General features: G+C 42.0%; 1 protein-coding gene across 1 annotated transcript in view; it reads right to left on the reverse strand.

Moving 5' to 3' along the window:
- Window positions 1–27,568, reverse strand: part of las1l (LAS1 like ribosome biogenesis factor) — an 81,621-nt gene that overhangs the window by 37,415 nt on the left and 16,638 nt on the right. Inside the window, exons 5-7 of the mRNA XM_080187449.1 lie at window positions 17,537–17,692; window positions 16,059–16,105; window positions 4,209–4,318 (exon numbers count right to left, since the gene is read on the reverse strand). Of these exons, the coding sequence (XP_080043575.1) occupies window positions 4,209–4,318; window positions 16,059–16,105; window positions 17,537–17,692 (313 nt within the window). The remainder of the gene's footprint in view (window positions 1–4,208; window positions 4,319–16,058; window positions 16,106–17,536; window positions 17,693–27,568) is intronic.

Below are 27,568 nucleotides of genomic sequence, written 5' to 3' on the forward strand. Positions count from 1 at the left end.
TTATTGTTATAAGCAAAACAAACAAAGATATTCCAGGAAAGACTGAGCTGTTTCTAAACAGACTAATTCACAATGATGAACTAAGTTCATTCTTGTTCTGCAAGGAATCCACTGTTTGGAGGAATACGGTTGCAACATTAAAACATAGCATATAATCTCAAAGCAAAGATGTTTTAATAAAGTAACCTAGTTGATCTCATCCCAAATACTGTATCAATCTACTGTTGAATCATTTTGAATTGAATTAAGTAGCTAGATGCAGCAGCGATTCTCTGCTCTTTACATAAATTTGAATGCAACAAGATCTATCTCTGGTCATTGTAGCTGAAAGTGGAATGTTGGTTATGAGCCAGGACTTTGCAAATTTAACATCCATCCAAACTGTTTGAACACACAGGGCCAGGTTTTATCTCTCACCTGACTAATTTAAACTTTCCAACAACTGTTAAGAACATTGAACGTACACGACATTGAAAGGAAAGCTTCCATTTTGTATTGAAATGTTCATGTGTCAGTCAAGACTCCATTTCTCGATTCAAGTCCCAATCCGGGACTTGAGCAATTAAAATTGATTCTACATTCCTGTGCAGCACTGAGTGAATGCTGCACTGTCTGGATGAGATGTTAAACAGAGACCCTGCCTATCCCGTCAGGCAGATGTAAAAAGAGCAGCAGGGGAGTTATTCTTGGTGTTCTGGTTAATATTTATCCCTCAACCAATATCAGTGTCTTGTGATGCAGTGGGTAGCCTCCCTACTTCAGAGCCAGAAGCTTCAGGTTAGAATCCACTTCAGGATTTGATAGACATGGAAGGTGTATTCTAACCCAGCCAAGCAAGTTGATTATCAACCAGTAAATCCTCCCAATAAGCTTCTGTTCAGCAATGCCCTGCGTGGAGTGCTGCCACTCAAGCAATAGCCTCAGCTCACAGTGCAGTTCCCAGAAAAATTGACTCAGAAGACATGCAATCATGTGCTTTCCCTGTCTCACGCACCTCCAAGCATACAGGAAAAGAAGATCATAAAAATAGATCATGGTCATTTTCACATTGTTGTTTGAGAGTTGTGTACAACTTTGCTGCTGCAGTTCCTGCATGCTTCATTAGCTGTAAAGCACTTTGAAACACACTGATTATGAGAGACACTATATAAATGCAAATCTGACATCCTTTTCTAAGGAATTTACTTAGAGCAAATTATTACAATTTTCCAACTTAATATAATTATTTCCTTTACCACATAAACAAGACACCTGGCGAGCCCCATCTCTTTTGATAAATCTATATATTTTTCTGTGAAGTGCAGTGCATGCAATTTGCCACCAAACTGGGATTCCCCAAGATAGTTTTAAGAGTTTCTCTACTGTAAAATGCATTACTGAGTTAAAGGAAATCCATATCTATAGAGGCAGGATGCAAATTTAACAAAGAATTTCTTTTTAACATGTAAAAATACATTTATGTCAGAGTAAGATGGGACAGGATTTGATATCGACTCCCTAAACTACATCATGAATGAAATTCAACATTTAGGTAATTGAAAAGTTCAGTGGTTTCAACCAAGCAACAGAAAAGGAAGTTCTTTACCACCATGATACATATGTCAAAACCAGAGGTTAGCTCAACTGTAGTTTTTTTGTTTTTCCATTCTATCACACTCTTCTGAAATACAAACTCAAATGTAGTGAAGGGGAATGCCAGAAGTAAGCCTTTGTAGGTGCACATTACTGTAATTACAACAATCTTAGTAACATGAAGGGCATACAAAAGTTTCCCAATGTAGATATCTAAACTACAGAGAAAAGTCCAGCAGCATAATGGATTCTTTACTTTCCTTCTGGCTTTGGGTGTGTCTGGCAAGCATGAGCTGTTTGACATTTGGGTTAAGTATTGGTGGTTGTCATTGGTGGTGGTAGAAACTGGAGGTTGCTTTAAAGTAGCACAGGAGAAGCATAGCTTACATTGCTGCGGGGACAACTTAATAGTGGGTATTCAAAGCCTCAAGCTGAATTTTGGGAAAACCATAACTATTCTTATTGGCATTTAAGTTGACCAAAAACTCAGGTTAGATCACTATGTACTCTTTCACCTAGCAGCTGCTTAAGATTACTAGCTGAGCTAAATGGCCAAGATGCGATGCATCAGGAAATAGAATTATTAACTGTTTTTCTTATCAAGTCTAACAGAGAAGAACAGTGATGTGGAGTTGCCGGTGTTGGACTGAGATGGGCACAGTAAGAAGTCTCACAACACCAGGTTAAAGTCCAACAAGTTTATTTAGTGGCCAGTTGAAGAAGGAGCAATGCTCCGAAAGCTCGTGCTACCAAATAAACCTGGTGTTGAGGGACTTCTTACAGAGAAGAACAGTGAAACACTCAACAGTATGCTCTATGCAATTAATTGAAGTCTATTACAGATCCTTAGCATGTATAACGTGCTTATTTTTGACATACAAACAAGACGTTTAAAGTTTCAGAAAAAGAGCGTACAAATAAAATACCTCAATGAAAATAAGGTTGGAAGGTTAAAAGTTGAATCTATGGGTTCAAATTATAGAAGTAAATCAGTGTTAGTTAACAGAATAAGTCTCCAAAAACCAAAAGATGACATTGGGGACTGGGAGCGACAACCAGCAAGCTAAATGAATTATGACATAGTAATAGGAAAGCTAGAAAGCTGAATTCTCATGTTACTTATTCCAGTGAGAAAGAATTCTAACCACATTCAATGGCACTACCATGGCTCAATTTTCCATTGTCAACATCCTGGAGGGGTCACCGTTTAACAGAACTTAAACTGGACTATCCATACAAATACTGTAGCCTCAAGAGCAGGTCAGAAGTTGGAAATTCTGTGGCGCGTAACTCCAGTTCTGGCTCCCCAAAGCACATCCATCATCTATCAGGCACAAGTCAGCAGTGTGTTGGAATTTTTAAAAATTGCCAGGGTGAGTGAGGCTCAAACAACATGCAAAAACATTTAAAACATCCACGACAAACTCATGACCTCCACCGCCTAGGACAAGTAATAAGTCTCACAATACCAGGTTAAAATCCAATAGGTTCATTTGGAATCACAAGCTTTCGGAGCACTGCTCATGATTCCAAATTAACCTGTTAGACTTAAACCTGGTGTTGTGACACTTCTTACTGTGCCCACCCCAGTCCAACACCGGCATCTCCACATCATATCGAGGACAAGAGTGGCAGATGCATGGGAACACCATCACCTGCAAGTTCCCCTCAAAGCCACACGCTGGGTTGAATTGGAACTGTCACTGACTCTGACTCAAAATCTTGGTGCTCCATCCCTAACAGTATCATTGATGCATCTTCACCACGTGGACTGCAGCGGTTCAAGATAACGGCTCATCAATTAAGGATGGGCAACAAATGCTGGCCTAGCCAGTGATTCTGGCCCCTTGTGAAAGAACTTTTTTTAAAAACACTGCAGTTTAATTCAGTTTTATTAAGCAATAGTCATATGGTGGTATGAGGATCTCATCTGCAGAATGACACGCTGCAAACTTTGGGTGACCATTTTGAATCTGGAACAGGAGAGTTAAAATGAGAGACAACAAGGAAAGAAAATACAGGCAAAAGAAAGAGCAGAATAGAAGACAAAAGAGGCAGTTACAGAACAATGAAAAAATATGTTTCATAGAAGAGTAAGAAAAGCAAATATAATTTTCTAAAGAGAGGAGATATTTTCTCCAGTGAGAATCTCCAAGCCTTACAGATAGCTACAATGTTGACGCTTAACCTTTGTATAATTCCAAAGCTCATTTCAATGGCAACCAGAAACAGATGCTCTAAACAATACATCAAACAGGTCTTGAGAATAATTGAGACTCAAAAGTTAAAATTATGAGAAACCACTGAATAATAAGCTGAAATGATAACTCTGTTCCTCTCTCCACAGGTATTTCCTGACCTGAGTATTTCCAGCATTTTCTGTTTTACTTCAGATTTACAGCATCTGCTGCAATTTGCTTTTGTATTAAGATTAAACATATCTTATCTCAGAAAAGGGATAACATTTAATTTAAAACTCATGGGAAGTATCGAGACAGGGGGCAGAAGCAGGCATTGTATAATTGAAGTTTTCTTTTCCATCCCTCCCTCTTCAAGATGCAATTTAGTACACAACTACAGCAAATTACATTTAATGGCTGTTAAGTCTCAAGATAAAACATCCATTTCTAATATACCTGTTCTCCCAAGCATGTTTTTTAATTTGTGATAAAATCCATTCAACTTCAGAACTTGGAGTATTCCAGATTTTCTTTGCTTTGGAATCTAATTTCTGTTCCATCAAAACCTAGGAAATAAAAACAAATTTTTAAGTGAACTGTCAATTTTTAATGAGATAGGTTCTAGGTTTATCTGTTCAAACTGGTTAATTGCTTTCTAAGAAGAACTGACTTGAGGATGAAAAAACAGAAGGTTCCTCTGGTTCCGCCAAAATAAAACTAAAATTGCTTGCTTGGGGGTGTCATTACATGTCCATCAGACAATGCATCAAAGTGGCAGCATACCCATCCACCCAAGTGGACATTCAAAATTGTAATGCAAATTCTAATGGTGAGGATAGAGAGGAAGCAGTGGTATTGTCACGGGACTAATAATAAACAGACAGTGATGCTCTGGGGGCCTGGATTTAAATCTTACCATGGCAGTTTTGAACCCAATTTGAATTCAGTGAAAAAAAAAATCTTTCTAATGAAACCACTGTCAATTGTCAAAAAAAACCCATCTGTTCACTGATATTCATTAGGGAAGGAAGCCTGCCATCCTTACCCGGTCTGGCCGACACACAACTCTAGACCCACAGAAATGTGGCTGATCTTAACTGCTCTCTGAAATGTCAAGCCACTTGATAATATCCAACTACTAAAATGTCTCAACAGAATAAAACCTGACAGATCACCCAGCATCAATCTTGGCACCAGAAACAATAAATTCAGCCTTGTCCCTCAATGGCCTTCTTTCTATGTGACATAGTCATACTCAAGGAATCATACCTTACAGCATCCCAGAATCACCATTCCTGTATGCCCTAACAGCAAAAGAGACCTAACAGAAGTGGCAGCACAGTCGACTACAATTGGGAGGGAGCTGTCCTGGAAGTCTTCAACATTGACTCCCGATCCCATCCAGCAACCTCCTGATTACTCCTTCAGGTGATGAATCACTACTCCTCCATGTTGAGCACTACTTGGAGGAAGCACTGAGTGCTTTCAATGTCCATCAAGACTGGCTCAGTAACACCATACTCAGCAAGCTGATTGAGCCCTAAAGGACATAACTGTTAGATTAGGTCTAGCAAAAAGTGGGAAAACTATGCCTAACCTCATCATAACCTGCCTGCCGCAGATACATCTGTCCATGACAGTATCGGCAGGAGTGACCACCACATGCTCTTGTGGAGACAAGTCCCATCTTCACGTTGAGGATACCCTCTTGGTGTTGTGTGGCACTATCGCCATGCTAAATGGGATAGATTTCGAACAGATCTAGCAGCTCAAAACTGGGCATCCACCTGATGCTGCAGGCCATTAAAGCAAAATGGCATACAGCCACAACCTGTAACCTCATGGCCTGGCACTCTACTATTCCATCAGGCTAAGGGATAAAACTTGGTTCGACGAAGAATGCAGGAGTGCATGCCAGGAGCAACAACAGGCATACCTAAAAAATAAAGTATCAACCTGGTGAAGCTACAATACAGGGAGGCTTGTGTGCCCAACAGCAAGACCAGCAATAATAAACAGAGCTTAGTTATTACACAACCAACAGGTCATATCAAAACTCTGCAGTCCTGCCACATAAGTTTTCACAAGTTTATTTATTGTCTAAGTAAGGCTTACATTACACTGCAATGCAGTTACTGTGAAATTCCCCTAGTTGTCACAATCCGGCACCGGCTCAGGTCAATGCACCTAACCAGCACATCTTTCAGAATATAGGAGGAAACCGTAGCATCCAGAGGAAATCCATGCAGATACAGGGAGAACATGCAAACTCCATACAGACAGTGACTCAAGCCAGGAATCGAACCCTGGTGCCTGGCACTATGAAGTAGCCACCGTACTGCCCCATTCACATTCAGTCATGAATGGTGGTGGACAATTAAACAACTCAGTGGAGGAGGCTCCACTAATATCCCCATCTTAACGGAAGGGAAGCCCATCACAGAGCTGAAGCAATCTTCAGCCAGAAGTATTGACTGGATGATCATTTTAGGCTTCTTTTCCAGTTTCACAGATGCTAGTCTTCAGCCAACTCAATTCACTCCATATGATATAGACACTATCTACAGTGTCTGTGAATGGAATAGTATAGTGAATGGAGCATGCCATTCAGCTCTTCGAGTCTGCTCAACCATTAATTTCGATCAAATTCAATATCTTGATTCCCCCCCAACCCCTCACCCCATATCCCTTGAGTCCCTAGAGCTATATCTAATTTCTTCTTGAAATCAGACGTTTTGGTCTCAACTACACTCTGTGGTGGTCAATGTGTTGCATACATCACCCTCTGCATGAAGAAATTTTTCCGCACCTCAGTTCAAAAAAGTTTATCCCTTATCCTCAGACTAAGATCCCTAGTTCTGGACTTCCCCAGCACTGGGAACATTGTTCCAGCATCTACCCTGTCTAACCCTGTTTGAATTTAAATCTTATATAAAGAAACAGCTGAGGACACAGATACTGAAAAGGCTATAGGCCCTGACAATATTTCAACAATAGTGCTGAAGACTTATATTCCACAGTTGCCATGTTCCTGGCCAAGCACTTACACTACGTCTCCAATACTACCAACAACCTGACAATTCTAAAATTGCCAATGTACGCACTGTACACAAAAAGCAGGACAAATCCTACCTGATCAATCACCATCCATCAGTCTACTCTCTCTGATTTGATTTATTGTCACATGTATTGGGATACTGTAGAAGTATAGCTTCTTGTGCCCTATACAGACAAAACATACCGATCATAGAGTACATAAGGGAGAAGGTGCAGAATATAGTGTACGGTCTAGCTAAGGTGTAGAGAAAAGTGAGCTTAGCATATAGCAGATCCATTCAAAAGTCTGATGGCAGCAGGGAAGAAGCTGTTCTTGAGTCAGTTGGTACGTGATCGGATTTTTGTATCCTTTTCCCCATGGAAGGTGATGGAAGAGATGTGCCCAGGATGCATGAGGTCCTTGATTATGCTAGCCACTTTTTCAAAGCAGCAGGAAGGGTAGAAGGAATTAATGGATACGACGCAGGTTTCTGTGATGGACTAGACTACATTCACAATTCTTTGTGGTTTCTTGCTGTCTTTGGTCAGAACAAGAGCCATGCAAAGCTGTGATACATCCAGAAAGGATGTTTTCTATAGTGCTTCTGTAAAAATTGAGAGAGAATCGTTGCGGACATGCCGAATTTCCTTAGCCTCCTGACAGAGGCTCTGGTGGTCTTTCTTAACTATAGCAACAGCATGGAAGGATCTAGACAGGTTGCTGGTGATCTGGACACCTAGAAAACTTGAAGTCTTGACCATTCCCACTTCATCACCATTGATGCAGACAGGGGTATGTCCTCCATTACCTGAAGTCAACAACTATCTCCTTTATTTTACTGACATTGAGGGAGAGATTACTGTCATTTCACCAGATTCTCTATCTCTTTCCTGTAGTATATCTCATCATTGTTTGAGATCCAATCCACTATGGTAGTGTCATCAGCAAACTTGAAAATTTAGTTGGAGTGGAATTTGGCCACACAGTCAAATGAATGAGTATATTAAGGAGTATATTAAGGAGAACACAGCCTTGCAGGGCATTGGTGTTGAAAATAATCATGGTAAGAAATCTCACAACACCAGGTTAAAGTCCAACAGGTTACTTGGTAGCAAAAGCCACTTAGCTTCAGAGTGATTGATGCCCTTTCATCAGGTGAGTGGGAGTACTATTCACAAACAGGACATATAAAGACACAAACTCAATTTACAAAATAATGATTGGAATGCGAGTCTTTACAGGTAAAGAAGTCTTAAAGGTACACAATGTGACTGGAGAGAGTTTTAAGCTCAGGTTAAAGAGATGTGTATTGTCTCCAGACTGGACAGTTAGTGAGATTTTGCAAAACCAGGCAAGTCATGGGGGTTACAGATACAGTAACATGAACCTAAGATCCCGGCTGAGGCCATCCTCACGTCTGCAGAACTTGGCTCAGTCTCTGCTCAGCGACTCGGCACTACCATGTGTCTGAAGGCCACCTTGGAGAACGCTTACCCGAAGATCAGAAGCTGAACGCCCATGACAGCTGAAGTGTTTGCCAACAGGAAGAGAACAGTTTTGCCTGGTGATTGTCAAGCGGTGTTCATTCATCCATTGTCATAGTGTCTGCACGGTCTCCCCAGTGTACCATGCCTCGGGACATCCTTTCTTGCAGCACTTGATAGAAAACATTGGCCGAGTTGCAAGAGTACGTTCAATGTACCTGGTCAATGGTGCTCTCACATGAGATGATGGCATCCATGTCGATGATCTGGCACATCTTGCAGGGCTGTGTGGTGTCATGGTCACTGTTCTCCTAAAGGCTGGGTAGTTTGCTGTGGACAACAGTCTGTTTGAGGTTGTGCAGTTGTTTGAAGGCAAGAAATGGGGGTGTGGGGATAGTCTTGGCAAGATGTTCATCTGCATCAAATGACATGTTGAAGGATCTGGAGAAGATATCGTAGCTTCTCCGCTCCGGGGAAGTACTGGATGACGAAAGGTACTCTGTCCAGCATATCCCATGTTTGTCTTGAGGAGGTCGATGTAGATTTTTGCTGTAGCGCATCAGAACTGTCCATCAATGAGTTGTGTGCCATATCCTGTTCTTACGAAGGCATCTTTCAACATATGGAGGTGTCTGTTGCGAACCTCCTCACGTGAGCAGATCCTGTGTATACAGAGGGCTTGTCTGTCGGGGATGGCTACTTTTACGTGTGTAGGGTGGAAGCTGGAGAAGTGGACCATCATGAGGTTTTCCATGGACTTGCAGTACAGTGAAGTGCTGAGGTGACCACCCATAACAGAGATGCGCCTGTCCAAAAATGCAACCGATTCCAGAGAGTAGTCCATGGCGAGTCTGGTGGTGGGATGGAATTTGTTGATGTCATCATATAGTTGTTTCAGTGATTGTTCACCATGAATCCAAGGAAGAAAATGTCATGGATATATCTAGTGTACAGCATCGGGTGAAGGTCCTGTGCAGTGAAGAAGTCTTGTTTGAATCTCTGCATGAAGATGTTGGCATATTGAGGTGAGAACTTGGTCCCCATGGCTGTTCCATGTGTCTGGATGAAGAACTGGTTGTTGAAGATGAAGACATTGTGATCCAGGATGAAGTGGTTGAACTGTAAAATTGCATCTGGAAACTGGCAGTTGTCAGCGTTGAGTACCGAGGCAGTTGTAGCAATGCCATCGATAGAGGATGCTAGTGCATTTTGCTGAGACATCCGTTGTGACAAGGGATGCTCCTGACTCAACTGCTCCGTGTGTGCTGAGTTTCTGTAGGAAGTCCATAGTGTCGCGACAAAAGCTGGATTGTTCTTTGTACAATGGGTTTCAGAATGCCCTTGACGTAGCCAGAGAGGTTCTTGCAGAGGGTCCCATTGCCCAATATGATGGGACAGCCGGGTGTGTTTGCCTTGTGCATCTTCGGGAGGCAGTAGAGATCTCCAATGCGGGGAGTATATGGGATGAGAGCACGGAGGGTGCTCTGAAGGTCCAGATCAAAGGTCTTGATCAGAGTGTTGAGTTGACAGGCGTGTTACTTATTGCAGGTGAGCATAATCATCAGTAAACTGATGAAGGAGTCATCAACAGTGCTCATCAAGCGGCACTTGCTTAGCAATAATCTGCTCGCTGATGCTCTGTTTGGGTTCCGCCAGGGCCAACCAGCTCCTAACCTCATTAGAGCCTTGGTTCAAACATAGACAGAAGAGCCGAACGCCAAAATAGAGTATGACTGCCCTTGGCATCAAGGCTGCATTGAGTGTGCTATCAAAATGCCTTAGCAAAACTGGAGTCAGTGGGAAGTTCGTCGCTGGTTGGTGTCATATCTAGCACAAAAGAAGACAGCAGTGGTTACTGAAGGTCTGTCATCTCAGCAGGAGGTCCTCAGGGTTGTGTTGGAGACCAACCATCTTTAGCAGTTTCATCAATGACTTTCCTTCCATCGTAAGGTTAGAAATGGGGATCTTCACTGATGACTGCACAACGCTCAGCATCATTCACCACTCCTCATATACCAATGTAGTCATGTCCAAATGCAGCAAGACCTGTACAATACCCAGGCTTGGGCTGACAAGAAGCAAGTAACATTTGGCCCTCATAAATGCAAGGTAATGACTATCTCCAATAAGAAGACCTAACCATTGCCTGTTGAAAAACAATGGTATTGTCATCGTTAAATCCACCATTATCAACATTCTAGGGGCTTACTATTGACCATAAACTGAACCGGACTAGCTATATAAATACTGTGGCTACAAGAGCTAGTCAGAAGCTATGAAAGTAACTCATCTGATTCCCCAAAGCCTGTTCACCATCTACAAGTCACAAATTAGGAGTGTGATGGAATATGTTCCACTTGCCTGGATGAGTGCAACTCTGACAACACTTGAGAAACTTGACACCATCCAGGGCAAAGCAACTGACTTGTTTGGCACCCCATCCACAATATTCAATCCCTCCACCACCAATGCTCAACAGCAGCAGGGTGTACCATCTCGAAGATGCAATGCCAAAAATCAAAGTTCTTTAGACAACACCTTCCAAACCTACTACCACTACCATCTAGAAGGACAAGGGCAGCAGACACATGAGAAAACCACCACCTGGAAAATCCCATCAAAATCACTCAACATCCTAACAAGAAATAATACCAGTGTTCCTTCACTGTTGCTTGGTCAAAATCCTGGAACACCCTCCCGAACAGCATTGGGGGTACCTACACCACAGACTTCCAATGTTCAGAAAGGCAGCTCACCACCGTCTCCTTTGGACAATTAAGGACGAGTTTTAAATGCTGGCCTAGCCAGCAACATCCATATCCCATCTGCAAACTCAGATGCAATTGGTAACATTTTAGACAAAAGGAGCTGCAACAGCAACTCTGATGTGCCATCTGGTTACCATCGATTGATTTCAGTTTTAAAAACAGCAATTTTTAAATCCTGAAGAAAAGTTTTGACAGACGAGTGGTGAATGGCTATGCAGAGAGTACTGGTTAACAGTTGTTTTTCAGTAAGGGTTACTGTGGAGTTTTACAGATGTTGGTGTTAAGATGCTGCTCCTCCTGATCTGTACTAATGCACAACTGCAAAATTTGCAAATGCCACAACATTTGGAAATAATGAACTGAGGGAAGGATAGCATTAAACTTCAAAAGGACAAAAAAGATTAGGGGAATGGGCAGACAAGTGGTAGATGAAACCTAATGCAAAGAAGTATAAGGTGATTCATTTTGCCAAGAACATGGAGACAATGTAAAATAATGGGTACAATTCTACAGGGATGCAAGGACAGTGCATATGTGCATAAATCATTGACGGTGGAGAAAATGGCTAATAAGGCATACAGAATCGTGCACTTTACAAAAATACTGGCAGATAAAAGCAATTAAGTTATGAAGAACATGTATAAAGCACGGGCTCTGAAACAAATAGAGTAGCAACCATTTCTGGACACCACACTTTAGAAAGGATGTGGTGGTGAGAGAGATAGCATGTGTGCAAGAGGGCAGAGAAAATTCACAAGAACATTTCCAGGGGTAAGGAACCTCAGTTACATAGAAGTATGGACTATTTTCCTTGGATGCGAGAAGGTTGAGAAGAGATTTGTGGAGGCATTCCAATCACATGGGGACTGGACAAAACAGATGGAGAAACTTTTTCCATTAATAGAAAGGAAGGGTTGAGAAGCTGAGGGCATTGATTTAAGGCTATTGATACAATAACCAATTCCAACATGATTAGAATCTGGAACATACTGGCTGAGACATGAGGGCATTCATGTGATTCAAAAGGAAATTAGATTATTATCTGAAAAGGAAGAAAGTTGTATGGCTAGAGGGAAAAGGTGGGGTGAATTGCTCTTGCAGAGAGCTAGCACTAACAAAAGGCTGAATGGTCTTCTGTGCTGCAACCACTGATTCTATTTCTGCTTTGATTTTTCTTAATATATTGCAATCAAGTATGGAGACAGGGTTATATAACAATTGCTTTGCATTGCACTTCATAAATATTGCTGGAAATCCGACTACATTATCAGCCATGATGATCTTGGTCAAGTAATGTGTCAAATGTTCACTGCCTAAATTTTGCTGAGATATCAGAGAGCTAGCCATGTTTGTGCTCCAGTGTCAGCCCCTTCACTGGATGAAGGGGAAAGAAATGGCAAATTAGTCATACAATTTTTTTTGGAGTTGTAACAAGATTCCACTGTGCTATTTGAAAGCAGGAAGTTTACTTCTTGCTCTATCGAATGCCTGACAGATAAAGCATTATGCAAATCAAAGTTTTGTTTTCTCCCATTATTTACTCCCTCCCTTTGCCCTCTTTTGTTCCATTGCTTCAAGCGGGGTTGACCGGGTGTATACAGAGGAATGTAAACTCTGGATTGAGAAATTTTCGAACTTTATTCAGACTGCTCTAAAATTGTTAATATAAAAAGCAACTATAAAAAAGTAGTTCAACATATCTAAAATTCATATTCTCAAGCTTTCATAGAATCCTACAGTTCAGAAAGAGGCCAGTCAGCCCATCCAGTTTGCATCAACTCTCTGGCAGAACACTTTACCTAGTCCCTATCCCTGCAATCCCATGTATTTACCCTGCAAATCTCCCTAACCTATACATCTTGGGACACTAAGGGGCAATTCCGCATGGCCAATCCACCTAGCCTGCACATCTTTCATTTTAATTCTTAGCTTATGTTACATGAAATTTAATGGATAGATTTTATACTTGATGCAATTAGTTTTCAGATACAAATTAAACCATAAAATTAAATGAGATACAACAATTCATGTACATTGGAATCCAAGAGCTTTAATTAGTATTGCATCAATAGCAGCACATTTCCTTCCCAAATTCATAATCTTCCAAATACAAACAAAAAAATTCTTCCAACCTTGTACATCAATTACTGGCTGCACCCAATTTTTTTTTGAAACAGCACACGCATTACACTAAATCCAACATTAATACTTAAATACTCAAAACGACTGAACACAATCATTCAAGTACCATTTCAAGCAATTTTCTTAAAGGCCCAGGAAAATGATAACTTTTTTTGGCATCAGAAATGTCCACTGGGGGCATTTAAAAAAAAGACCAATACATGTTCAGTGTCAATTTACAATATTTCCCAATTGTGCTTACAAAGTCTCATGAAAGCCACAAGCTTATAAAACAGTTATTTAACAGTTCCTATTAAACTGGGTATTAATGTGAGAAAATATAAATCTCCAGGGTAATTGTTACATTTCTACTCTTACGTTAAAAGAAAACTAAATTATATGAGTTAACTTTTGGTAATTCAAGATGGCAATTTGAATTAAAAAAAGTTCATCATGTAACAAAAGATACGTATTAAAATGAAAGCTGGAAAATTAAGTACCTTTTACGCAAATGCTTTTTACATGAACAATTTTAGCACACTGAATAAAGTTTGGGCATAATTCTTAGCTTACACACTCTTCCACGTATATCCAGTTAACGCTACTCAAAGGAGTGGAACCAGAGAAAAGACAAAGGGAAAGAAGGAAAAAGTAGAACGCAGGAAAATTTAAGTTTACATTTCTGTCAGGCATTTGAAAGGGCATCATGAAAACTTCCTGCTTTTTTGTTCCAGATAGTGGAATATTTAAATATTCTGTTGAGCTTGAGCTGAAAATGCAGCATCATCCAAAGAATGGCAGCTCCTACAATACAACACTGTCTCAATGATGAAAGAAGCATCAGCCTTAATTCTGACAAAAGGCTAGAACCCATCATGGTATGACTACTGAGTAAAGTCAAAAGAAAAAAGTTAATTCTGTTTTCAATCTTATACAATTGAATAGCATTAGTAAGCTAAATTTAGACCATCTCAAAAGTACATGAAGAAAGCAGATATATAGACACAGGTGGAAGTTTGTGAAGAGCTTTACATAGGCAAAGTAATTAATATCCAAAACATGGAATGGAATCAACTACTTCACAAGAGGCAAAACATCCTTCTGAATCAGGCTTGCCAGCCCCAAATGAATCAAGATAACAACTGCATTAAGTTTTGCCCACTTCACGGCAATTCCAATTTACAAAATTAAAAATATTTCTCCGACCATTTGAGGGTTTCATCCTTTGATAAGGACTCCTCAAAAAACATGAACTGTGAGCTTTATATTATCAGTAACTTTATAAATACTTCTGTTAAAACAGTTAACTTGATACTGAATTAAGTGAGTGATTGAATAGCCTGCAGCTGAGCTGTCATCAAAATATTCTTGGAATATTCGTAAGTCAAATGCATGTCGAAGCACAGAATTTGCTTTCACAATTTTGGCAACTTGGCTCAGTCGCTAGCATTCTTATCCACGTCAGTAGCTTGTAGGTTTGAGACCCACAACAGAATGAGGTCAGGGACTAGGCTAGTACTTCTCTGGACTGAGGGAGTGTTACATTATCAGAAATGTCCCAGCTGCCTGTTCCAGTCATTTAGCTGGGTGTTAAAAGATCCCACGACAAAGTTTGAGAAAAGGAGAGTTCCCTTACTCCCCCATATCTGTTTCTGATTGAATTAGTTGAGCTAGTCATGAAACTCATAGCTGTTTCCAAGGTCTTTCAGTGCCCAGTTACAGACATCAGCCTAGAATTTATGGCTGCAAACACCCAAGCGGAAATCCTGCTTTTTTGAAATTAACAAGTTATTCAGCTTGTTATCAAATTTAGCACATCCACTATGACTCTCTCAATTTTTTTTATCGGTACACCATAGAAAGCATCCTATCTGGTACAATCACTGTTTTGTTATGACTCCTGCTCTCACCAAGACTGCAAGAAGCTGCAAAGGTTGTGAACATAGCCCAGTCTGTCACATAAACCAGCCTCCCATCCACTGACTCCATCTACACTACTCGCTGCCTCAGGAAAGCAGCCAACATAATCACGCACCCCAGATGTACTCTCTTCCACCTTTTTCCGTTGGGTAAAAGATGCAAAAATATGAAAACACGTACCAACAGCCTCAAGAACAGCCTTTTCCCTGCTGTCAGACTTTTCAACGGTCCTGTTATACACTAAGCTGATCTTTCTCTTCACCTTGCCTGTAGCCGCAACACTATATGCTGCATTCTATCCTTTTCCCCAATGTACTTCACGAGTAATACGTTTTGCCTGTATAGAGTGCAAGAAACAATACTTTTTATTGTATCCTCCCAGCACACGACAATAAATCAAATTTTAAAAATTAATCACCTGCAATATTTATCTACTCACTGCATTTCTCAAGCATTGGACCTAAGTTTGGGAGTGAGTGTTTTACAACAATGACAAGGCAGAATGAGGTCTGCAAGAACAGATCTGTCATGGGGACCATAGCTAAATCTAGCAGCAGATTATGCTGAAGATGGCAGCATCTGTATTTTTTAACCCTTTGAAACCTGTCAGAGTAAAGAAAAGATTGAAAAAGCAGAGGACCTTTAAATTTGTAACTGTCCATGTTAACAGCATAACCCGTCTTGACACACGATTTCCCAGCCTAGACTCCCAATTGAAAGTGGAGTACCCCATCACACTGCTAACTGGACACCTTTCTGCTGGGAAAAACAGCCCACTGGCTTTCTCTTCCCACCAAAAAATATAAAATCCAGGCCATTGTTTCTTGCCTCACTAAGTCTATGTCATCATTTGTTTAAAAGAACTGTACACGTATTCCTTAAGCTGCCCATTTCTCTTCCTCTGAACCAAAAGGTACACGTTACTTCAGATTTTGTAAAAGTGAACTGGAAACACAAATCCTTCTCGATTAGATACCTGGAATTGTTCTTTCTCAAAGGACGTCAGCAGTTCTCTGGCTTTTTCTGTGGGGGAAAAAAGGGGAAAGCTTTGTGCATCTGTTTCACATTGGCATTGCAATCAAATATTTTATTACTGTACATTGATTCAAATTCAGTGATCAAATTCAAAACTGCTATATTACCCCACTATGGATAAAGATACCATTCAGTGTGGTACTATGCAGTTCTTAACTAAAAATCCACAAGTTTGCTTCCTAGACTTGACTATTACAGTCACAACAGTAACGAGGTACTAACTGGGATCTGTGCTCAAAAGGGTCAAGATAAACAACCAGGATAATCCAGGATTCTTCCTCCTATTTGCTATTCAAAAGGCCAGGTCAAAGAATCACAACTGTATATCTAAAAATCAAATGACAGCAATATCAGATTTAAGAGTAACTTCCTCCCAGACCACAGACATGAGTTGCACAAGTCTATAGTCTAGCCCAGGAATAGGCAAACCTTTCAGGTGGAGGTCCATATATGGATATGGAAACATATTGAGGGGCAGAGGCAGCAATGTACACTCAGTAAATAAACAGTTATCAAGATAAATTGACAACTAAAATTTTGTTATATCATACAACAAAACCAAAAGCAACCTTTCCCACCCTCGGCCAACTGTGAATGCCATTTGTCATCCCTCTTTACAATGGCATCATCATCTGGTGTTGTTCTTTTTCTCTCTCCACAGATGTTGCCTGACCTGCTCAGTTATTCCAGCATTTTTTTGGTTTTATTTGTTTCCAGTGTCTTCAGCATTTTGCTTGTCTTGCCCAAATGCTGATTTACTGTGACCCACAATATAACTGTGCAAGAACAGCCAAGAGAAAAACAGTGAAGAAAACATGGAGAGACAAAACATATCTCAAAGGCTGTTGCCACATTTTGGGATGAGTGCAGTGATCAGTGCCATCTTCTCCACCTCTTATTCCTGGAACTAGGATTTAATAACCTCATGACACATAATTAAAAGAGGTGTTGTCAAGTCTATTTGCAATATGTTTCACACCTGTTAGGTAATATGATCTTTTATTTTCAATTTTCTCACAGAAGTAACTGAAAACCACTCACTCTTCACTTTCTATTATAGTCATCATTCTTCTTCTAAAAATCCACACCTTAGAAGAATATGACTTTTCAGTGCAAAATTTGAGTGATCAGTACTGAATGTCAGTGAAGACTGATAGTAACTTAGAGACAGTGAGGTTGTTAGGTATAAAATCATACTGTATCAATTAATAAGTAGAATGAGCAGTTTGGCATAGCACATTAAAGCCTGCAGATGCCTACAATTGCAACATATTGGTACTTGCCCTTTCTTCTTCAGGAAGAAAATTGGGGGACTAAAAGCATAGTTTCTGACCAAATCTAAGCAATAATAAAACACTTGCTCATACATGTAATTGGTTAATAATGAAACACTCATTTTTAAATCTTTTAAGCACCAACCATATAACTCCTTATGTTTCAGTTCCTCCTGCATTTTCACTTCATCATCAGCTTCCTCCTCTTCCTGGGAATCCAAAACCCAGTTATCAACAAGGTGATTTCCCAATTGCCGGTTCCAAAACTGCTGACGTAACCACTCTAAAACAAACTCGCAACCTTAGGAAGGAACAAAAATCACTGCTCAATTCATCGTGCTTACACATCCACCACAGATGGAACAATATAAAATTACAATAAATACAAATGATCACATGAAAATTTAAATTTTATTTCATTAGATTGGAGGAAAAGTCTTAAGAATTATTTTAAACAAAGTTTTCTAAAAACTGATGCACCAACAACAATTTCCATTTCTATTGTATATTTAGCACAGTAAAACACAAGAACAGCACTGACAAGCAGATATATAAAACTTCATATTAAAATCAGACAAAAATTGTATTCTAGCGTTATTCTTGCAAGAGAATGAACGTTGGTGGTAATTAAAGTAAAGAAAATTCTCTTGAGAGGGATAGGATGTACAGGGCACAATTTCAGAATTGGCAGATAACATAAAACTTACACACATTATGAACGGAACAGAATAATTGGACTGTAGAAATTCAAACAGAAATCAACAAGTTGGTGGAACGAGTAGACAAATGGCAGATTAAGTTGAATGCAGGAAGCGATGCATCTTACTAGGAAGAACACAAACAATATAAAACAGATACAATTCCAAAGGGACTGGAGGAGCAAAGGAAAAACATTAAAGCTGGCAGGAATACATTGAGAAAGTGGTGAATAAAGCATAGAGGATCACACACTCCGTAAATAGGGACAAAGGGTACATAAGCAAGGAAGCTATAAAACACTGGTTCGATCACAACTGAAAAATTGTGTTCAGTTCCGAGCATTATGCTTTAGGAAGGATGGCACCCTCATTAGAGAGGATGCAGAAAAGATTCAAGAGAATGATTCCAGGAATGAGGAATTTTTGTTGCGAAGATAGATTTCAAAAGTTGGGACCATGCTCCTTGGAGAAGGTTGACACGTTTAGGTACTCAAAATCACGTGATGCCTGGACAGAATAGATAAGGAGAAACTGGTCTCTCTGATGGAAGCATCACAATGGGAAGTCACGGAAATAATTAGCAAAAGTAATACTGGAGATAACAGGAAAAGATTTTTCACAGTGAGTAGTTAAGATCAAGAATGTATTGCCTGAGAATGTGGTGGATACAGGCTAAACCAAGACATCACAAGAGATTATGATCTTTATCTGCAAAGGACAAACGTTCTGGGCTACAGGAAAAAGACAGAAGAGTGACGCTGGGTCAACTGTTCTTTCGAAGGGCCTGCACAGAATTGACAGGCCAAATAGCCTCTGTGTTGTAACCATTCTATGATTCCTATACCAGTCTTGAAATTAGTAACTGGTAACTCAAAGCACCCTACAGCATAGAAAAGCAAACTAGTTACAATTTTGGTAAGACAGCATTAACAGCAGAGCAGCGTCCTCTGCTGGTATCTGCTTGCTATTGCTTCCAATTGTTGAATAGTTTGAAGATTTTGTTTTTAAATGAAAAGGTTAGCAGCCAAATAATCCAGAAATTGGAATCTCTGAATGATCCTACCCCAGATGTATCTGAAACCCGATCGTGGTCCTCACGTTCTGAATTGTTATAGTTCAGAAGCCTGGACCAGAAATGCAGTGCAAGGTAAACAAATAGGAGCTGAGCTTAGAATCAATTGGGAGCTGTCTTTTTCTTAGCAGATACTGCTTAAAAATGTTACGTTCTGAACTAGATGGTCTCTCAGATTCAGTATCATCAGTCAATCCCACAAGTAAATCTTCCCGCCAGAGAACATAATACACATGTTTTGCAAAAAGCAGCTACTGTAATATTGCACATGCTGCAATGTATATTTCGCCTGCCTTTGAAGGCAGACTGATAAGCACTTCCGAGCAGACTCTTGTATTTTAAAGATGATGCCTGATGAACAGAAAACAAAGATGTGATCTTACTGACAGTAGTAGTAGTGCAGGTTCACTTTCAAGTTATCCATTCCCACTTTTTTTCCTATAGACTGCTTGTTTTTTTTTTACTTTATTAGTGTCACAAGTAGGCTTACATTAACAGTGCAATGGAGTTACCGTGAAAATCTCCTGGTCACCACACTCCGGTGCCTGTTCGGGTACACTGAGGGACAAATTAGCATAGCCAACATCCCTAACTGGCATGTCTTTTGGACTATGGAAGGAAACCAGAGCACCAGGAGAAAACCCACGTAAATACTGGGAGAATGTGCAGAGTCTGCACAGTGACCCAGGCGAGGAATTGAACCCAGGTCTCTGGCACTGAGGCAGCAGGGATCCACTGTGCCACCGTGACAAATTGAGACGCTATCCTGAAGTGGATATTTCTCCTGTTCCTCCTTTCCCGCATAAAAATCTCATTGCGAATGTTTGGCACTGGATTGGTTCATTATGCTGTACTTCTCCAGGCCTGTGATGGCAGGTTTGGAGGTGCAGTCACATCAGGACAGCTGCATTGTCACTAATGCGGACTTTTTCCTAGAGCTGGGCATCCTATTGGCTGCCTGTTCCACAAGAATGGACAACCAATCACACTTACAGCCTCAAAAAAGAACTATTTTGCAGGCTTGTCAACATTGTCCTGCTGCTGGGACAAGCACCCATTACAAGCAGAAGCTGAAAACAAATTACTGTGGATTTTGAAACAAAAATGGAAAATGCTGGAAACTCTTATAGATTTGACAGTACTGGTGGAGAGAGAATAGGGCTAACAATCAAGTCTGGGTGACCCTGGTCATAGCAAGAAGTCTCATAACACCAGGTTAAAGTCCAGATTTATTTGCAAAAATCACTAGCTTTTGGAGTGCCGCCCCTTCGTCAGCTAAGTGGGAATTCTGTTCACAAACAGGGCATATAAAGACACAAATTCAAACAGGCTAAAGGGATGTATATTGTCTCCAGCCAGGACAGTTAGTGAGATTTTGCAAGCCCAGGAAAGTTGTCACACTGTCTGTAACCCCCCCATGAACCCAAGATCCCAGTTGAGGCCATCCTCACACGCGCAGAACTTGGCTATCAGTCTCTACTCAGCCACTCTGTGTTGGTGTCACGAAGACCACCTTGAAGAATGCTTACCCGAAGATCAGAGGCCGAATGCCTGTGACCGCTGAAATGTTCCCCAACAGGGAGAGAACAGTCTTGCCTGGTGATGAATGTTCATTCATCCGTTGTCATAGTGTCTGCATGATCTCCCCAGTGTACCATGCCTCACAACATCCTTTCCTGCAGTGAATCAGGTAGACAAGGTTGGCCGAGTAGCAAGAGTCTGTACCGTAAAACTGGTGGATGGTGTTCTCATATGATAATGGCATCCATGTCGATGATCCAGCACATCTTGCAGAGGTTGCTGTGGCAGGGTTGTGTGGTGTCGTGTTCACTGTTCTCTTGAAGGCTGGGTAGTTTGCTGCGGACAATGGTCTGTTTGAGATTGTGCAGTTGTTTGAAAGCAAGAAGTGGGGGTGTGGGGATGGCCTTGGCAAGATGTTTGCCTTCAATGGCATGTTGAAGGTTTGTGAGAAGATGTCATAGCTCTTCCCTACGACAACAGATGAATGAACACCACTCAATCACCAGACAAGAGTGTTCTCTTCCCGTCAGGGACCACTTCAGCAGTCATGGGCATTCAGCCTCTGATCTTTGGGTAAGCATTCTCCAAGGCAGCCTTCACGACACACGACAGCGCAGAATCGCTGAGCAGAGACCGATAGCCAAGTTTTGCACACGAGGACGGCCTTAAATCGGGATTTTGGGTTCATGTCACACTATCTGTAATCCTCACTTGTCTCGGCCTGCATAATCTCACTAACTGTCCTGGCTGCAGACAATACCCATCTCTTTAACCTGTGTTTAAACGTCTCTCCCGCCTGCAAAGGCTTGTATTCCAACCATTATTTTGTAAATTGAGTTTGTGTCTTTATACGCCCTGTTTGTGAACAGAACTCCCACTTACCTGATGAAGGAGCAGCACTCCGAAAGCTCATGGATTTTGCTACCAAATAAACTGTTTACCCAAATCCAAAAACAATGCCTTCCATTGTTTGCTGGAGCAGACGAGTGAAGGAGCAGAGAGACAGCTAAGATTTTACCTGTTAAAAACCAGTTTAAAATAAGTTTAAAGCACTTTGTTCTTTGTAGAACTGTTTAAAGCATTTATTTATTGTATTTACTGCTTTAAGAATTCTGAGGGAGTGGTTAGCAGGCAGTTGTGGGCCATCAGATTTAAATCAGCGCCAGGTTTAAAAGGAGGCCTGGTGTAGACAGCGGGCAGCGTCTGAGCGGGCAGCGGAGTGAGAGGGAAGCAGAGTGAGCTACTAGGGCTTAATATCAAAAAGGGCTGGAGGGAAAAAAGGCCAGGTGAGTTCGTTTGAAAAACAAAAAAAACAAAAAAAAACAAAAAACAAAACAAAACAAAACAAAAAAATTTTTTCAAAACTACTACAGTGAGTAACGGAGGGGCATGTGATGTGTGGTTTCTGTATGATGTGGGAACTGGTGGACCCTAGGGTTCATCCCAGTGACCATGTCTGCAGTAAGTGCAGGTTGCTGGAGGAGCTCCAGCTCAGGGTAAATGAGCTGGCCTCTGAGCTACAGACACTGAGGCTCATCAAGGGGAGAGAGGGTGCCATTGTCAATGGGGTGCAAGTGACATCCACCCCCTCTAGACTGGCTAACTCTAAGGGTCAGGGACAAGAGGGGGCTACTGGGAAGAGGAAGGGGGGTGAGGAGCGGAGGCCTCAGCCTCTTAATCTGCATAACAGGTTTGAGGTTCTTGCTTCCAAGTTGGACGAGAACGAGGCAGGTGAGGTTGGTGAGCAAGCTGCACACGGTACAGTGCTGCAGCAGGACATAGGCAAAGAGAAAAGGAAAAGGAACGTAGTAGTTATTGGGGATAGTGGGGTGAAGGGTATTGACACTGTCCTTTGTCACAATGACAAAGTGCACAGAAGGGTGTGTTGTCTGCCTGGTGCTTGGGTACAGGATGTCGCAGCTGGGCTGCAGAGGAACCTGGAGTGGGAGGGTGAGAATCCGGTCGTTGTGGTACATGTGGGTACCGGCGACGTAAGCAAAATGCAGACTGAGGATCTGGGGAGGGAGTATGAAAAGCTTGGAATGGAATTAAAAAGTAGAACCGACAAGGTGGTTATCTCTGGGCTACTGCCTGAACCGTGTGCAGATGGGCGTAGGGTTGACAGGATTAAGGAAGTGAATGGGTGGCTCAGGGATTGGTGTGGGAGGAATGGGTTTGAATTTATGGGGCATTGGCACCAGTATTGGGGTAGGTGGGACCTGTTCGGGAGGGATGGGGTTGGTCTGAACCGTGCTGGGACCAGAGTGCTGGCGAATCGAGTAAAGAGGACTGTAGACAGGGCTTTAAACTAATTATGGGGGGGGAGGGTGTGAGGGTAGGTGACCTTACGAGGTCTAAAGTTAAGGAGAGTGTAAATGTAAGGGAAGAGGCCGAGGATGTCCCAATAATAGAGGAAGTAGGGGGCGTGAGTATAGTTGGTGGCGTTACGGCAAATAGGGTCCAGATGAAGGCTGGGATGAAAGCACTTTATCTGAATGCACGAAGCATTCGGAATAAAGTGGATGAGCTGATGGCACAGATCGACACAAATGGATACGATCTGGTGGCCATTACAGAGACGTGGCTGCAGGGTGACAGGGACTGGGAGCTGAATGTACAGGGCTATCAAGTGTTTAGGAAGGATAGACAGGAGGGAAAAGGGGGGGGCGTAGCTCTGCTGATTAAGGATAGCATCACGGTGGTAGCAAGGGATGATATTGGAGCCAACGAGCAGAGGGTGGAATCGTTGTGGGTGGAGATTAGGAACAGCAAAGGGAGGAAGACGCTGGTGGGTGTCGTCTATAGGCCCCCGAATAATGATCTGGAGATGGGGCAGGCTGTTAACGCGCAAGTAAGTGCGGCGTGCAGGAATGGGACGGCCGTAGTTATGGGTGATTTCAATCTGCATATTGATTGGTCGACCCATGTTGGACGTGGGGGGCTCGAGGAAGAGTTCTTGGAATGCTGCCGGGGTAGCTTCCTCGAACAGTGTGTGTTGGAGCCGACGAGGGAGCGAGCTATCTTGGATCTGGTGCTATGTAATGAAGCGGGTAGAATTAGGGACCTTGTGGTGAAGGATCCTCTTGGGGAGAGTGATCATTGTATGGTGGAGTTTCTGGTGCAGATGGAGGAGGAGAAAGTGGGTTCCCGGACACGCGTCCTTTGTTTGAATAAAAGGAAATACGGTAGGATGAGAGAAGAATTGGCGAATGTGGACTGGGAGAGCGCGTTGGAGGGAGGGTCTGTTAAGGAGCAGTGGAGGATCTTTAAGGAGATCTTTCTTGGTGCTCAACGGAAATTTATTCCGATGGTCAAAAAGGATAGTAGGAGGAGAGGTAATAAGCCGTGGATAACAAAGGAGGTGAAGGAAAGTGTTAAACTAAAAGCGGAGGAATTTAGAGTAGCTAAGAGTAGTGGGCGAGAAGAGGATTGGGAGAGGTTTAAATGTCAACAAAGATTGACAAAGAAGTTGATAAGGAAGGGTAGGAGAAACTATGAAGCTGGGCTAGCGCTTAATATAAAAAAGGATAGCAAGAGTTTTTATAAATATATAAAAAGGAAGAGGCTGGCTAGGGTGAATGTTGGTCCTTTAGAGGATGAGAAAGGGGACCTAGTGGTAGGGGATGGGGATATGGCTAAGGTATTGAATAACTTTTTTGTTTCTGTCTTCACGGAGGAGGACGTGAATAATTTGCCGGGTGTTAGCGATAGAAAGGTGGTAGGACTGGAGGGTCTTAATGACATTACTGTTACTAGAAAGGCGGTGCTCGACAGACTGGAGGGGCTGATTGTGGACAAGTCCCCAGGACCGGATGGAATGCATCCGAGGGTTCTGAAAGAAATGGCGGAGGTGATAGTGGATGCCTTGGTGGTTATTTTCCAAACGTCGCTGGATTCCGGGGAAGTGCCGGATGATTGGAAAACGGCTAATGTTACGCCGTTGTTTAAGAAGGGTGCCAGGCAAAAGGCGGGGAATTATAGGCTGGTTAGTTTAACATCTGTGGTAGGTAAAATGTTAGAATCTGTCATTAAGGAGGAAATTGCAAGGCATCTTGAAGGGAATTGCTTGATAGAGCAGACGCAGCATGGTTTCATTAAAGGGAAGTCGTGTCTGACAAATTTACTGGAGTTCTATGAGGATGTGTCTAGGGCGGTGGATAGAGGAGAGCCGGTGGATGTGGTCTTTCTAGATTTTCAGAAAGCGTTTGACAAAGTGCCTCACAAGAGGTTATTGCAGAAGGTCGAGGGACATGGAGTTGGGGGTAGGGTGTTAGCGTGGATAGAGGATTGGTTGTCAAATAGGAGGCAGAGAGTGGGGGTCAACGGGTGCTATTCGGATTGGCGGATGGTGACGTGGAGTGCCCCAGGGGTCGGTGCTGGGGCCTCAGCTTTTTACCATTTATATAGATGATCTGGAGGAGGGAACCGAGTGTATGCTGTTGAAATTTGCTGATGACACCAAGATTGGGGGAACGGCAAATTGTGCGGAGGGTGTGGAGAGTCTGCAGAAGGATCTAGATAGGCTGGGCGAATGGGCCAGGAAATGGCAAATGGAATTTAATGTTGGCAAGTGTGAGGTGGTCCACTTTGGTAGGAAAAATGGTAGGAAGGACTATTACTTACGAGGCGAAAAACTGCAGCAGGCGACGGTGCAGAGGGACCTCAGGGTCCTTGTGCATGAGTCGCAAAAACCCAGCTTGCAGGTGCAGCACGTGGTCAGGAAGGCGAATGGGATGCTGGCCTTCATAGCGAAGGGGATTGAATATAAAAGTAGGGAGGTCTTGCTGCAGCTGTATAGGGCATTGGTGAGGCCGCAACTGGAGTACTGTGTGCATTTTTGGGCGCCGCACCTGCGCAAAGATATTTTGGCCTTGGAGGGAGTGCAGAGGAGGTTTACTAGGCTGATACCGGAGTTGAGGGGATTGAGCTATGAGGAGAGGCTGAATAAACTGGGCTTGTACTCGTTAGAGTTTAGAAGAATGAGAGGAGATCTCATTGAGACGTATAAGATGATGAATGGGATGGATAGGATAGAGGTGGAAAGACTCTTCCCGCTCAAAAAAGACAATAGGACTAGGGGGCACAGCCTCAAGATAAAAGGGGGGCGGTTTAGAACGGAGTTGAGGAGGAACTTCTTCACTCAAAGGGTGGTGAATCTCTGGAATTCTCTGCCCGTTGAAGTGGTGGAGGCTGCCTCGCTAAATATTTTTAAGACGCGGGTTGATGGGTTTTTGATAGGAGAGGGGATTAAGGGTTATGGGGAGAGGGCGGGAAAGTGGAACTGAGCAGCGACAGATCAGCCATGATCTTATTGAATGGCGGGGCATGCTCGAAGGGCTGGATGGCCTACTCCTGCTCCTATTTCTTATGTTCAATGCCGGCATCTCCACATCATGACTCTGATCACCCAGACTTGAAACATTAGCTCTGTTCTCTCTATACAGATGCTGTCAGACCTGCTTAGATTTTCCGCATTTTCTGTTTTTGTTGCAAGCAGAAGCTGCTAGCTCACTGAAGACAGCCTCACCACGACAGGCTGGAAGGTATTGAAGCCCACTGACAGAGCCGCAAGCCTTAAAAGATGCAATCTCTAACCAAAACTAGCAAAGGGATTGCCCCTCCTTCCCAATGCACCTTCCACCATGGAATTTGTTAATTACTACACTGATCATAGTGAGGGTACTTCCATCTTGATGTGCTCTCGCAGTTCCTGACCTGCCTCAGCAGTGGTTCCCCTCACCCAGTGCTGATGCAGAGACTGTTGACCTACTGCCATTCCCCTGAACAATCCCCTCCTTTTCAGGACAGCTTATGTAGAAGCAGCCAAGCAGAAAACCACCTTCTGAAAGATTAGTGACAGTCTCACTGCCATGAGCCACAGAATCTTGAGAATAAAGTCAACAATGCAGAGTCCAGAACTTTAAGATGCGAGTCCCTTACTTTACAGAATGTATCAAATTTAGCTCAAAGTAAACAAGTCAAGAATTCCATTGGTAAACATTCCAGAATGATTTCATGTCAAGACTGAATTGACATAATCCGAAAAGCAAAGGATATTCTTCCGTGCTGCAAATGTTAGGAAACTGTACAGCTTTCCCCCCTATTCGGATCACTGATCATTTTATCACATTTGCTGATTTTTAATTTCAGATTGTCAGCATTTGCAATTTCTTCTCTTTTCAATGTTTTAAACACATTTCGTCTGCTGCAGATTGCTGTCCACAGTTAAATTCTTTCTCATCACAAACATAATAATGTCCTTCTCCTTCAAAAATTGACCCCTTCCATATTTTAGTAACAAAGGGATATTTAATAGATGCCAAAGGCAATATGCTGCAAAAGCAGCTGATTTTGTTACTGAAGAACTAAAGTAATGTTAATCTACATGGTGTATGACTTCAAGATCAAAAGGAGAAACTGAGGAGTTGTAGTAGGTCGACAAATAGCAATTAGATCACCCAAACCTTGCTGTAACATTTTTTAATTGCCGAAACACAACGAAAAACAGTCATCTGATATTGTCATATGGCTATTTGTCACATGCAAACTCAATACTGCTCCCCAACTCCAATAAATATATTTGCAACAGGTAGCAATCACAGGAAGAAATTGAATATCGGAAAAGGAGCAACAAAGCTAACCATTCATTCTTTAGTAACCACCATGGCACAGATCATGACAGAAAGGAATCAAACCGGGAAGATTTTGCCACGTATGTCAACATTCTTCCTGACGAAGCTATCAAAGAGCTCTCATGAAAATTGTGTATTTTTTTGCTTTGTTTTAATGAGTTAGGCAAATAAGGAAACTACAGTGACATGAAGTTTAAACGTCGTCAACAGTACAGAATTAGCTATAACAAAATAGTTCAAATATTTCAATTTTG

This window comes from Carcharhinus amblyrhynchos, chromosome 4 (genome assembly GCF_965287045.1).
Source record: "Carcharhinus amblyrhynchos chromosome 4, sCarAmb.v2.hapA, whole genome shotgun sequence".
Classification (NCBI taxonomy): domain Eukaryota; kingdom Metazoa; phylum Chordata; class Chondrichthyes; order Carcharhiniformes; family Carcharhinidae; genus Carcharhinus; species Carcharhinus amblyrhynchos.